The sequence below is a fragment of the Macaca fascicularis genome, chromosome 10 (genome assembly GCF_037993035.2).
Source record: "Macaca fascicularis isolate 582-1 chromosome 10, T2T-MFA8v1.1".
In the NCBI taxonomy this organism is placed as follows: domain Eukaryota; kingdom Metazoa; phylum Chordata; class Mammalia; order Primates; family Cercopithecidae; genus Macaca; species Macaca fascicularis.
In genome coordinates, this window is record NC_088384.1 from 90,790,463 (window position 1) to 90,804,527 (window position 14,065).

General features: G+C 41.8%; 1 protein-coding gene across 14 annotated transcripts in view; it reads right to left on the reverse strand.

Annotated features, from left to right (window-relative positions):
- NCOA6 (nuclear receptor coactivator 6) overlaps positions 1 to 14,065 on the reverse strand; it is a 119,066-nt gene that overhangs the window by 35,666 nt on the left and 69,335 nt on the right. For 9 of the 14 annotated variants that reach the window (XR_012419295.1, XR_012419294.1, XM_065521769.2 and 6 more), the window contains 4 exons: positions 11,254 to 11,382; positions 9,667 to 10,554; positions 6,857 to 7,003; positions 1,886 to 3,002 (listed from right to left, as the gene is read on the reverse strand). Coding sequence is in view for 12 of the 14 variants with exons in the window: in XM_065521769.2 (XP_065377841.1) it covers positions 1,886 to 3,002; positions 6,857 to 7,003; positions 9,667 to 10,554; positions 11,254 to 11,382 (2,281 nt within the window). In the remaining 2 variants the exon portion in view is untranslated. The remainder of the gene's footprint in view (positions 1 to 1,885; positions 3,003 to 6,856; positions 7,004 to 9,666; positions 10,555 to 11,253; positions 11,383 to 14,065) is intronic. The other 5 variants (XM_074005086.1, XM_074005084.1, XM_065521772.2 and 2 more) reach the window with 2 other exon arrangements.

The following is a 14,065-nucleotide window of genomic DNA, read 5'->3' on the forward strand; positions in this document are numbered from 1 at the left end:
TAAATTACAGGCAAAGATTCAGTGGTAACCCTTACTTTCAGAAAATTGTAGAGCTAAGAAATCTCAAATATCTGGTCCAGCCCCCTCATGTTTTTTTTTTTTTGAGACGGAGTCTCGCTCTGTCGCCTAGGCTGGAGTGCAGTGGTGCGATCTCAGCTTACTGCAAGCTCTGCCTCCTGGCTTCACGCCATTCTCCTGCCTCAGCCTCCCAAGTAGCTGGGACTACAGGCGCCTGCCACCTCGCCCGGCTAGTTTTTTTGTGTTTTTTAGTAGAGACGGGGTTTCACTGGGTTAGCCAGGATGGTCTCGATCTCCTGACCTCGTGATCTGCCCGTCTCGGCCTCCCAAAGTGAAGGGATTACAGGCGTGAGCCACCATGCCCCGCCTGCCCCCTCATGTTATGAATGAGAAAACAAAGGCCCAAAAAGGTGTGTGAAACAGGCCCAAGATTTCACAGTGAACTAGTGGTAGAGCTGGAAGCAGGTACTTTTCCTGTAAACCCACTGTCTCCCTTTCCTAGGAGTCCTGATGCTGTATAAGGTCGCTTTCACAATTTGTAGACCTAAGTAAGCAATTTCCCTAAGGGCTGGTGAAGATGGCAAAAAATGCACACTAGAGGCAACTGAATAACCTTGCAATTTTACTCCCAGACTATCGAGAGAATAAAATATTTATTAAATAATTATTCCCACAGATTGATACTAGTAAAGAATTTAACTGAGAAAGAGCTATCAGAAAAATTAGATAATTAAGTTTGAATTCAGAAAAATATGTTATTATTAATAATATACCATGATAAGCTTTTAAAGTATAAGATTCAAGAAGCAGCAAGTGAGCATGATATAACACAGTACAAAGAATATTGTGGGAAGGCTGGGATAAAGGTAGTTGGTTTAATTTTGAACATTTAAGCTTGTTGAAATAAAGTTTCTTGATTCTTTTTCTATAATTCTAACAATTTGTTTCAATTAACCTGTTTTACATTCATTAGCCATTATTTCCTCATAATAAATGTCTCTAAATTTTAGTTTTATGATTAAAGGCACAAAATATAGCTCAATGAATATTCCTTCTGGAAACATTTTATCAAACCCAGAAACACAAATTAATACTTAGCTTCAGGAAATGAAATATAAATTGTTAATTGCCTTTCCTGCTATGATCTTGCAATATAACTCACCTGGAGAACGTTTACTGAAAGGGTAACTGATTTAAAAGGTCCAATCATCTTAGCGTGGGGTTTTAAGCTTCTAGGGATGATAAAGAGCCTTTAAAGGAAAGGCACCTGTGCAAAAAAACCATTTCTATTTGAGAGACAGCAGTAGTTTTAATTTCCAAAACACATTTGGCCTCTCTGGTTCCCCAATAGCCATCATAGGCCTGAAGTCAGTGCTTTGTGGAGTTACCATATGGAAGCACTGGTTACTTTTCAGGCTCTGATTGCCAAAACCCCCCTGACACTGTAGAATTAAGAGATATACCAGCCAATTGCAACATATGAATCTTGTTTGGATCCTTATTTGAACAAATTGTAAGAAAAAATTTTGAGATAATCAGGGAAGTTTGAACACCAGATATGAGAGTACTAAGGAAGTATTAGTTTTCTAGGTGTGCTAACAATATTGTGCGGGAATATTAAAAACTGTCCTTATCTTTTAGAGACACACACTGAAGTATTTACCAAGTGAATTTGCTTTGAAATACTCAAGAGGGTAATGGAAGAGAGTACAGACGAAGGCAAGATAAGCTATGAGTTGATAATTGCTGAAGCAGGGGGATTTCATTATACTATTCTAGTTTTATATTATGTAAAATTTTCCATCAAAAAAGTTATCCACATAGAAAACAAATGAATAAAATTTGAGGCAAAACCATCACAACCTACTTTAGATCTTGCTGACTGTTTTTCTTCTTCCGAGGGGGTTTCTTCTTCTTCGGTTTATTTGCGTTGGTATTATTTTGCTTATTGTTTACCCCAAAATGGCCTGCAGAGATATCACTCTGCAATAAGTTGACCAACAATGGGCTCGTTAGCGTGACATCCTTATTGACTGGGAAGCCTGGATTTTGACCACAGGACATCTGATTTCCATTGGGAGCTCCACTGAAAGGCGCATTGAAAGACATCCCATGGCCTGAGAAGTGGTTTCCCGAGGCACTGTTTCCCTGCATGGCCTGTACATGAGGGGGGACCATGTTGGTTTGTTGCATGCTGACATCAGGCATCATCTGAGACAAACTGACATCATTATTTGCCGTAGTAGCAGGATCACCATGCTGCTGGGCCATGTGTGGGCTGGGCCCTGGTGGCCGCAGGACCTGCCCCTGAATCCCCATAACCTGAGATGGACTGTTGTTCACAGGCCCTTGCTGGGGCAACAACTGTCCTGACATCTGTCCCGTAAACTGCACCATATTTCCTTGCATGTTCGGAGTTGGTCCCCTCATTATCTGGGCTGGTCCCGGCATGACACTGGATTGGTTCTGAGTGTTAAACTGCTGCTTATTCCCCTGCATTTGATTGGTCATGATCTGCTCTATCATTGGGTTCTGTTGGAGCAAAACCTGTCCCTGAGGCCCCATCATCTGGTTATGTGGCGCCATCATTTGTGGGCCCTGCTGGGAAAGCATCTGCTTGGGTGGGGTCATCCTTTGGGGCGAGGGCCCAAGATTTTGGCTCGGAGGGTTCACCATCATCTGGCCCTGTGGCATAAGCTGGGCCCTTGAAAGGATCATAGGGTTCTGAGGGTTCAAGGTTCCTTGTTGCTGGACCATCTGGCCCTGGGAGGGCACAATCTGCTGGTGCATGCCCATCAGTTGAGATGGTGGGCCCTGCTGGGGCTGGCCTTGCATGTTGCTGAGGTTCACTTGAGGAACCCCAGAACTACCAGCCTGCTGATTGTTCATGTTGCCATGAATTCCCATGAGGCTGGGCTGCATCATATTTGGTGGCCCGTGGGACACCTGCATCTGGTTTTGAGGAGGACCAGCTCCTTGACCACCTTAAAAAAAAAAAGTCATAGTTTCAGAAATATTTTTATCTTATTGGTATTAAGATACTCAAGTTACATTACTCAGAAAGACATCCATCACCCACATATCCACTGACCAACATAAATGTGCTGTTGACATATTTCCTGTGAGTTTTCTAAACTATGAAGATGTGGCTGTGGGATAAATGCTTACATTCCCAATGACCATATAATAGAGAAGGAGAAAGTTTCTATATTCCCATATGGTATCTTAAAGATTTAACATATCAAAGATTAAGAAAGTTTACTTTCTTTCAGATTAAATAATGAGAAAGGCAGCATCTCATTGTTTTAAAATGACTTGTAGTGGCGGGGCTCGGGTGGTTCATGCCTATAATCCCAGCACTTTGGGAGGCTGAGGTAGGCAAATTGCTTGAGCCTGGGAGGTGGAGGTTGAAGTGAGCAAAGATCACGCCATTGCACTCCAGTCTGGTGACAGAGAGAAACCCTGTCTCAAAAATTAAATTTAATTTAATTTAAAAAGCACTATAGGCTAGTGAAATAACTCTGCTATAAATGAGCCAGAGAAACAAAGAATGTGAAGTGTCCTCTTAGGAAAACCTCAACAATGATGAGGACATTTAAAAATGCTTCTTGGAAAACTGTAGTAATAATGACTCTCAAAGGCTATGTGTGTGATATCTGGATGCTGCACTTCAAAGAAAAGAACACCAAGGACAGGTTTCCTCTGCCCTGATGTGGTAAAAAGTAGTTAATCCTGATCTGGAAGCTGAGCCTCTGGTGGGAGCCAACTGACTAGATGACCCATCTGGAAGCTGCAAATCCTGCACAGTCCCTGGTGAATCATGTGGCACATGTCCTAGTCTTCTCAGCTATTTCTAATTTAGACAAAAGTTGCTACCCGCCTTGCTGTAGTGCTTATTTATTTACTGGGTCTTTGGGATTTTCCTATAGCTACTTGCATTATCTCCCTGTTTAATTGCATAACTTTGTAGTTTATTTTATCCCTTTTATTTTTCACTTTTTCTGTTGTTTTGTTTTTGAGACAGAATCTTGCTCTGGTGCAACCTCAGCTCATTGCAACCTCCACCTCCTGGGTTCAAGTGATTTTCATGCCTCAGCCTCCCCAGTAGCTGAAACTACAGGTGCACAACAGCACGCCCGGCTAACTTTTGTATTTTTAGTAGAGACAGGGTTTCACCATGTTGGTCAGGCTGGTCTCGAACTCCTGACCTCAGGTGATCCACCCGCCTCGGCCTCCCAAAGTGCTGGGATTACAGGCATGAGCCACCACACTTGGCCTTATTTTTCATCTTTAAATGGGGACTAGAAAGTTCCCTATAATGAAGTTATGAAGCCAGTCCATGCTCCAACTATGAAGGCAGGGGACAAACTACCTTGTTCACACTATCCAGACTTTTCCTGAACTCCAAGGAAGATTTTCTAAACCAGCCTTATAAACTTGAAGTGGAACTCCATGACCACTGTATATGCTTGTATACACTAAATATACTGTGTATATTCACTCAACTGACAATCATTCATTAAGTACCTAATATGTGGAAGGCACTTTGGTGCTGAGGTAACATCAATAAATAAGACAGATCAAATCCCTGCATCCTTGGAGCCTACAGTCTAACTGGCAAGAGACACAATTAACAAACAGACAAGTATTTTTTCAGGAAGCGGTAAAAGCTAACAAGAAAAAGTAGGGTAAGAGAAGAGAAAGTAAGAGACAGGAGTAGAGCTACTTTAGATAGGATGGGGAAATTAAAACACATACATGTGGGCCAGGCACAGTGGCCTGTAATCCCAGCACTTTAGAAGGCTGAGGTGGGTGGATCACCTGAGGTCAGGAGTTCTAGACTAGCCTGGCCAACATGGTGACACCCCATCTCTACTAAAAATTAAAAAATTAGTGGGGCATGTAATCCCAGCTACTTGGGAAGCTGAAACAGAAAAACGCTTGAACCTGGGAGGCAGAGGCTGCAGTGAGCCGAGACTGCACCATTGCACTTCAGCTTGGGCACAAGAGCAAAACTCCATCTCAAAAAACAAAAACAAAACCAAAAACCAAAAACAAAAGAAAACAAACAAAAAAATGTACACATGGAAGGTACTATATAAAAACACAAAATAGCTGTGATAGGGTGCAACAATGAGAAATGATTTTGTCATTGTTTTAAAACTTACTTTTTTTTTTAGATGGAGTCTCTCTCTGTTGCCCAGGCTGGAGTGCAGTGGCGTGATCTCAGCTCACTGCAACCTCTGCCTCCCAGGTTCAAGCGATCCTCCATCTCAGCCTCTTAAGTAGCTGGGATTACAAGTGTGCACTACCACGCCTGGCTAATTTTTTTGTATTTTTAGTAGAGACAGGGTTTCACCACGTTGGCCAGGATGGTCTCAAACTTACGATCTCAAGTGATCCGCCTGCCTCAGCCTCTCAAAGTGCTGGGATTATAGGCGTGAGCCACCGCACCCTGCCTGTTTTAAAACTTTCTATAAAAAAAATGAATTCGCCAGACGGTGGCTCATACCTGTAATCCCAGCACTCTGGGAGGCCGAGGTGGGTGGATCATGAGGTCAGGAGTTCAAGACCAGCCTGGCCAACATGGTGAAATCCCGTCTCTACTAAAAATACAAAAATTAGTCAGGCGTGGTGGCCGGTGCCTGTAATCCCAGCTACTCGGGAGGCTGAGGCAGAGAATTGCCTGAACCCGGGAGGTGGAGGCTGCAGTGAACTGAGATCGTGCCACTGCACTCCAACCTGGGCGACAGAGCGAGTCTCCATCTCAAAAAACAAAACAAAACAAACAAACAAAAAAAAACATGAATTCATGTAACTCAGGAATGAAGTTTTGCTTTAGCAGATAGGGAAATTTAAGCAGTTTGCACTACCCTTCCGTTTCCCTGCCAGAAATAGTGTGAACTTTTTTTGTAAAAGTCAGATTTTTGTCTCATTCCTTAGTGATTTACAATTAAAGTTGGAGTCACATTACTAAATTAACTCCAGTGGGGATGAGAATTCAGAAACTAGTTGCACTACCTCAGTCCAAACTGCTTCAACGAGAAAGGGTAAGAGGATTAGTCATGTGGTCCTTAAGCAACCGGAAACATGAAGTTTGAGCTTATACATTACTGCTTTGCAAATACTTTTTAGCCATTCCCCTGTATCTTATTTCCTCTCCAAAATTTCTTCTTTTTGTAGTACACTGTTGGTATTAAATCTGAACTGAAGAAGTTTGAAAAATATCACACTGTAAACCAGAATTCAGACACTAAGCATAAACAAAGCTTAACATGTATCATGTAGAAATGTAAAAAGTTGCAGTTGTCCAAACATGCCTCCATGCCTTTGTGTATGTGGTTTTCATTTGCCAGAAATGCCTTTTTCCCTTTTACTACCTGAGCAAGCTCTAACTCAGGGGTCAGCAAACTATGGCCCTCTGCTGGTTTGTAAATAAACAAGTGCTTGGAATGCTGCCATGCTCGTTTGTTTATGTATTGTCTATGGCTACTTTCTGTGGTATCATAACAAAGTTGAGTAGCTCCAACAAGAGACTATATAACCTGAAAAGCCAAAAATATTTACTATCTGCCCCTTCAGAGAAAAAAAAAAACAAACTGCTGATTCCTGCTCTAACTCAAGTTCCATCTCCTCTTAGATGTTTCTGAGTTCCTGTGACATTTTACCGACTTTTGATATATTGACAAAAGTTACTGCCCTGAAAGAATAATTATTTTGGGCTTGAAATTAAGGGGAGAGACCAAGACTTACTATTTATCTGTATACTCCTGTTGTCTATCAAGTCTACCACACAATGCTTAATAAATGCTGGCTGAACAAATCACAGAAAACAAACCTGCATGCTGAACATTTTGATTTGCTTGCAGCTGAGGGGCTCCTGAATTCCCAGGGGTGGTTGCTGTGGTCGAAGGCACCTGACCTTGCATAAAATTCGGATTGGCCTGTCCTGCTGAGAAGCCAGGTGGGAGGCGTTTAGGCATTCCTTAATAGAAAACAATGAGTAAGGCAGTTACCTAGCAAATTTATACTCTTGCTTAGATATGGAATGAATAAGGAAGGATGAGCTGCATGAAGTCTCCACTGGCTTAGCTCTCTCTGTCACACTGGTAGGATCTTTAATAATAAGGTTGGGAAAGATGGTTAAAAAAATCAACACAATCTCTTATATGAGGCATTGTCAAAATGAAAAATAAATACTAAAAAATTTACACTTAGAACATGCCAAGGAAAAGATGGCAATCTGCTCCCTAAATGTGATCTGAGGCCACGCCACAGCAAGGTTTGAGGGCTCACTTTTCTCTGTAATTAACAATGGACCACAAAACTTTACATATTTTAACACAGGCACCAAAGGAATATGCTAAATTCTCTCATTTCAAACAAATTGATGTGAAATAGTATAAAACAAAGAGATGGGTCCTGATATCAAGGATAGATTGGTGATTGTTTTTCCTTTGAGGGAAACTGATGATAATCTCCTTTGCAGAAAATTTCCCCCCAATATTGTGCTTGTCTCTTTGGAAGAGACAGATTGGAAACAGTTCATGGGAGCTTCAAAGTGATGCTATATTAAATCATTATGCTTTCCTCTCATAAGGTTTGCTGTGATTCTGACAGCTTTGGTACCAAAAACCATACTCTAATGGAATCTTTCTCAAGTATCAGTTCCTTTTTGGAAGGGCTAATTTTAGAAAATTTGTAATAACGAGAATCTCAGAACCCACTTATCATTTACAACACAGGCCTTGATGTGGCCAGATCACCTAGGTGAGCATATCATCTGCTCTATGAAAGCATCAAGACCTAAACTCACTTAAAAATTTATTATATTCATTCATTTATTTATTTACTTTTATTTTTATTTTTTGAGGCAGAGTCTCGCTCTGTTGCCCAGGCTGGAGTGTGGTGGCACAATCTCGGCTCACTGCAACCTCCTCCTCCCAGGTGCAAGCAATTCTCCCTGCCCCAGCCTCCCGAGTAGCTGGGATTATAGGTGTGCACCACCACACCCGGCTAATTTTTGTATTTTTAGTCGAGATGGGGTTTCACCATGTTGGCTAGGCTGGTCTCGAACTCCTGACCTCAGGTGATTCACCCGCCTCGGCCTCCCAAAGTGCTGGGATTACAGGCATGAGCCGCTGCACCCAGCCATTTATTTTTTTAAGGGCCAAATTTTCAATGTCCTGAAAAACTCTTTGTAGACAAATATGCATTTGTCCTTTCTTTAACAGTGACAAGTCCCATTTGCATGCTCCCACTGTAATTATATCAGTAATCACATTTGCAGGAGGGACTACCCAGCTTCCACTGATCCGGGGCTAGATTCCCAGAACAGTGAAATTTGGAGCTGAAACATTCTTGCATTTTCTAAGAACTTTTTTTTTTTTTTTTTGAGACGGAGTCTCGCTCTGTCCCCCAGGCTGGAGTGCAGTGGCGCGATCTCGGCTCACTGCAAGCTCTGCCTCCCAGGTTCCTGCCATTCTCCTGCCTCAGCCTCCCGAGTAGCTGGGACTACAGGCGCCCGCCACCGCGCCCGGCTAATTTTTTTGTATTTTTAGTAGAGACAGGGTTTCACCGTTTTAACCAGGATGGTCTCGATCTCCTGACCTTGTGATCCGCCTGCCTCGGCCTCCCAAAGTGCTGGGATTACAGGCGTGAGCCACCGCGCCCGGCCTTTTCTAAGAACTTCTTACGATTCAAATATTAGAGCCTGCATGTCAGCAAAATTAATTACAAGAGAGTGAAAGGCTGATGAGCAACTTAACTTCACCAGAAACCATGGGAACATGCCTTTGCTATGTTGCACTAAAGATGCAAGGACTTTTTTTCTGGATAGGCAATGGGTGTCTTTTGGTGGGGGGTATGTTTATCAGATGACAGTATTACTGATACTCTATACCTTACTGAAAAGCTCCAAGCACATTCATGTGCACTAGATCAATGATTAATAAGAATAAATAATAAACATGGAGATGGATAAGTTTTACTGTAATCGTTTTACCTCTCACACATTAAGCTCCATTGCTTTTTCTTCATACAAGAGGCACCTTACAAAATAAATAAATAAATCTCCTTTAGGTATAACTGGTGGAATTCCCTCTCTAAGGAGCAGGCATTGGCATTATAAAACTATAAAAGTCAATGATTTCTGAACTTATTCCCCTTTAATACTTTAATCAAACTTAACAAGTACCATGCTTACTATTTTATTAACTAGGATTATAAAAATTGGTAACTAAAAGGGCCTTTTCTTCAATGAGACCCTGTTCTTTTTATTTCTGCTCTATTGCATAATCTTAATTTTTCAGCAACTCAGAAGTTTAAATTGTTAACAAAATGCATTTTTCTTCTGGACATTTTAATTTACTAGTAAAAGATCAAGCAAAAATAATTTGAAAAACAAAATGAACATCTCTACGTTGACTTTTACCTGAATTTCAGTTCAGAGAGCTAGCTTAAATTTAACTAGTAAGATGCTGCATAATGTATCAAGTTAACTAAGTTATATCAAGTGTCACCACCATATCCACAAAACCAAATAATTACATCCTTATTTCACTCCCTCCATTAACTCTAAAAACTGAAGTTCTACTAAGATCTAGCTCCAGCAAATTTACCAACACAAATAGCTACAGTGTTCCTCACCTCCTAGGCCTGGATGTAAACTCTGTGGCCCCTGGTTTGGTGGTTGCTGCTGCATCACCATGAAGTTAGGTGGCACATTTCCCTGTTGAACCATAGGATTCCGACCCGGAGAGCTGACAGGCTGCTGAAATCCCTGGGGAAGTGGGTTATTTTGAGGTGGCCTTGGTCCCATCTGCTGCTGAGTTTGGTTAACCGTTGGGGAGGATGCAGGGGATCCCTGCTGGAAGGAGGAGGGTGAGGAGGCAGGAGACTTGTTGGTGAGGTGGGGCTGCTGCAGGGGAGTTGGGACCCTAGAGGGCCCTCCCTGCAAACTCTTCATCTGAGGAGCTGTGAACTGGCCTGGGTTGCTCATCTGAGGAAAGTTTGTGTGGGCTTGTGAGGCTTGCTGGCTGCCAAAGGGATATGGAGGGGGAGGGTGGGAAGGCGTCTGTACCGTAGCTAAGGATGGTCTTGCCTGGAGTTGCTGTTGCATTGGGCCAGGCAAGGGAGCCTTCTTCCACCCTTGGTTTGCAGTCATTGTGCCCAGAGAACCCTGGGCTGGAGGAGGTTGAAGGGCTCCAGAAGGCAGCTGGTTCCAGCCTGGAGGAACAGGCACCTGAGTTGGGGAAGTAAACTGGGGTCGAATTCCCTGTGGCTGTTGTTGCTGATGTTGCTGTGGGGGTCTTGCCTGCAACTGTTGTTGCTGCTGTTGCTGCTGCTGCTGCTGCTGCTGCTGTTGTTGTTGTTGCTGCTGCTGCTGCTGCTGCTGCTGCAGCTGGGGAAAATTAGCTGGGTTCATTTGTCTATTCACAGAGACAGGCTGCATTGGGTGGTGTGGGGGAGCTAAAGATCCTGAGGGATGACTTTGCTGCTGTATATGGAGCCCAGAGAGAAGTGGATCCATTGCATCTGTTTAAAGATAGTCAACAAAGCAATAATTAACCTACTGCAATCTAGATCCTAGAGCAGTGGCCTTTGTAATTCTGGATACACAGAGTAAAATCTGCTGCTACTATTTGATAAAATAAATGCTTGTGAATACCTTCTATGTGTGAAGCAACATACCAAGATGATGAATTCTGCCTTAAAAAGAGCTTGGTCAGCAGTGGACATTAAAAGCAAAATGTAAAACATGGAGAGCAGTATTTACCAAATCATATTCTGGAGAACTATGTTAATTAGCGTTATAAGAAAACAAAACACTTAGGTTTGGGAAACAATGAACCTAACAAACTTAGATGGGTTTCTTCACTGTAGGGCTTTCAGTGCCTCCAATATGTGACTTTTGAATCTCCAGGAGGGAGGGTAAAGAATGATGCATTTACCAAATTTACTTGACTACAGAATTCTATGTAATGAGCATCTTGCAGGACTACGCAGGCCAAGGCACGCTTTTAGAAAAGTTAGGGTATAACTGATAAGAAAACAATGAGAAATTCTGAGAAGAAAATAACGACATTTAGCTTGAAGAAATCAGGTCATATTTTGTAAAGAAGGTGACAGTGTGAGTTTGGAAATTAGAAATTCAGCATCAGAGATAACTGAATTTTGTAATGATCTGTGCAGAAAGTTTCAGACTCTTCATCCTCAAAGACTGGAAGTCATTACCTGACTGAGAAGCAGGGCGAGGAGTCCTGGGCTGCAGCTCTGGATTGTGGCCTGGTGCCATCATGGAAGATGACACATTTCCACCCGGGGGTATCATAACAGTGGCAGGGTTGTTCATCCTTATTATTCCTAGAAAAAAGATCCCTAGAATAGAGTACTGGAATTTGCACAATTTTTGTTTTTTAATGAGTTATTTCAAGAATATGAAAAGATATGGAAAATTTGTTTTTTTTTTTTGACAGGTCAAGCTGTTGCCCAGTCTGCCAAGTGGCACAATCACAGCTCACTGCCACCTCGACTTCCCGGGCCCAAGTGATCCTTCCGAGTCAGCCTCCCAAGTAGCTGGGACCATGGGCACATGTCACTGGGACCACAGGCACACACCACTGTGTCCAGCTAATTGTTCTATATTTTGTAGAGATGGGGTCGCTATGTTGCCTAGGCTGGTCTCGAATTCCTGGGCTCAAGCGATCCTCCAGCCCAGCCCTCCCAAAGTGCTGGGACCACAGGCGTGAGCTACTGCACCCGGCCTGGAAGTTTCTACACCCATCATCTACCTTTTTTAAATTTAAAAAATTTGCTCTTATCTCCTTCAGATATATATGTAGATACAGCAGAAGCCCCCTACTCCTTCCATTCCACCTCCTCCCTGTTACTGCAGTTGGGGTTAACAGTTCTGTGCATGTTTATTGACCTTTTCTGTATCTGTAGGTAAACCGCAATTTTTCTGTAGGTAAACAGCATTTTTTGTATGCTTTTAATCTTTGTATAAATGGCATCTTACTATATGCATTCTTCATCGGCTTCCTTTTTCACTTAATGTTATTTTTTGAGATTCACATCTCTCTTGACTGTTACAAGGGCTCCATCGTATAGAACCATATATCCACCCTTCTGCTGATGAATACTAAGGTTTTATTTTTCCTTTATTCTTATAATTTTGCAATGTTGTGTATTTGTCATGAATTCTTGTGGATATATGAGAGTGTTTTTACACTATATACTTAGAATTGCTAGGTTTTAAAGTCTAAGCATCTTTAAGTTTACTAGATATTGGTAAACTGCTCTCAAAAGTTGGTTATACCAATTTATACTCAAACTAGCAGTTTGAGAACTCCTCTTTCTCCACATCTGAAAATTTCTGATACTGCTAAACTTTTCAGAATTTATCATCCATGCTCCTGAGAACAGGCCAGGCATGGTAGCTCATGCCTGTAATCCCAGAGCTTGTGGAGGCCAAGGTGGGAGGACTGCTTGAGGCCAGGAGTTTGAGACCAGCCTGGGCAACATAGCAAGATCCCATCTCTACAAAAAATAAAAAAAATCAGCCAGTGTGGTGGCAAGCGCCTGGATTCCTAGCTATTTAGGACACTGAGGCAGGAGGATCACTTGAGCCCAGGAGTTTGAGGCTGCAGTGAGCTATGATCATGCCACTGCTCTCCAGCCTAGGCAACAGGGTAAGAGCCTGTCTTCAAGAAAAAAAGTGATAACCACCTATACTTATTCTCTTTTCCTTTCCTTGGCTACAGAATTCTCTGTCATGGAGCATCTTGCAGGACTAAGTAGGCCAAAGCACACTTTTAGGAATGTTGAGGTATGAATAAGAGAACAATGAAAAATTGTAAAATGAAAATGATGACATTTAGCTTGAAGGGCAGATTTTGTGACATCTTTGATTTTTGGCATCGAGGTGAAAATAACCTCAAAATGACTGGGAAAGCATCTTTCTTCTTTTTCTGTGCTCTGTGTATCTGTTCTTTAAATGTTTGATAAAACTTTCCTGTAAAACCATCTGGGCCTATAGGTCATACTAATTGATTTACCGGGAAACAGATTTTTATTTCAATTTCTTAAATGGTTATAGACTTTTCAAGTTTTCAATGCCTTATTAAAAGTCAATTTTTATTAAATTATAATTTTGCCAACACTAAAATTTATTAGCATAAAGTTAACTGTGGAATATCTTTTCCATTCTTTTAAAAAAAAATGATACATAACTCATATACTATAATATTCACCTTTTAAAATTTGTACTTTTTTCATTCTTTACATTGTTTGTGCCCTCTTTTCTTCTTTGGTGGTCTTACCATATTCATAAGTTTTAGCTGTCCTTTCAAAGAAACATCTTTTGGGCCAGGGATGGTGGCTCATGCCTGTAATCCCAGCACTTTGGGAGGCTGAGGCAGGCGGATCACTTGAGGTCAGGGGTACGAGATCAGCCTGGTCAACATGGTGAAACCCCCATTTCTACTAAAAATACAAAAATTAGCCGGGCAAGGTGGCGGGCGCCTGTAATCCCAGCTACTCAAGAGGCTGAGGCAGGAGAATCTTTTGGTTTTGCTGTTCCATTGTTTTTTTGATTCATATTTTACTTATCTCTGTTCTTATCTGTATAACTTCCCTCATAACTTACTGCTCTGCTCAATTCTTAAGTCAGACACTTAGTTTGTTAATTTTCAGTTGGTGTTCTTTCTTCATTAATACCAATTTCTGAAGGCTTAAAATTTCTTCCAAGTGTTGTATTGGCCACATCTCACAAATTTCAGTATATATTATTCTCATAATTCCATTCTAAATATTGTCTAATTTCCATCAGGATTGCTTTTTTAAATCACTAAGTATTTATTTATTTATTTATTTATTTATTTATTTATTTATTTTTTGAGACAGAGTCTTGCTCTGTCGCCCAGGCTGGGGTGCAGTGGCCGGATCTCAGCTCACTGCAAGCTCCGCCTCCCGGGTTTAGACCATTCTCCTGCCTCAGCCTCCTGAGTAGCTGGGACTACAGGCGCCCGCCACCTCGCCCGGCTAG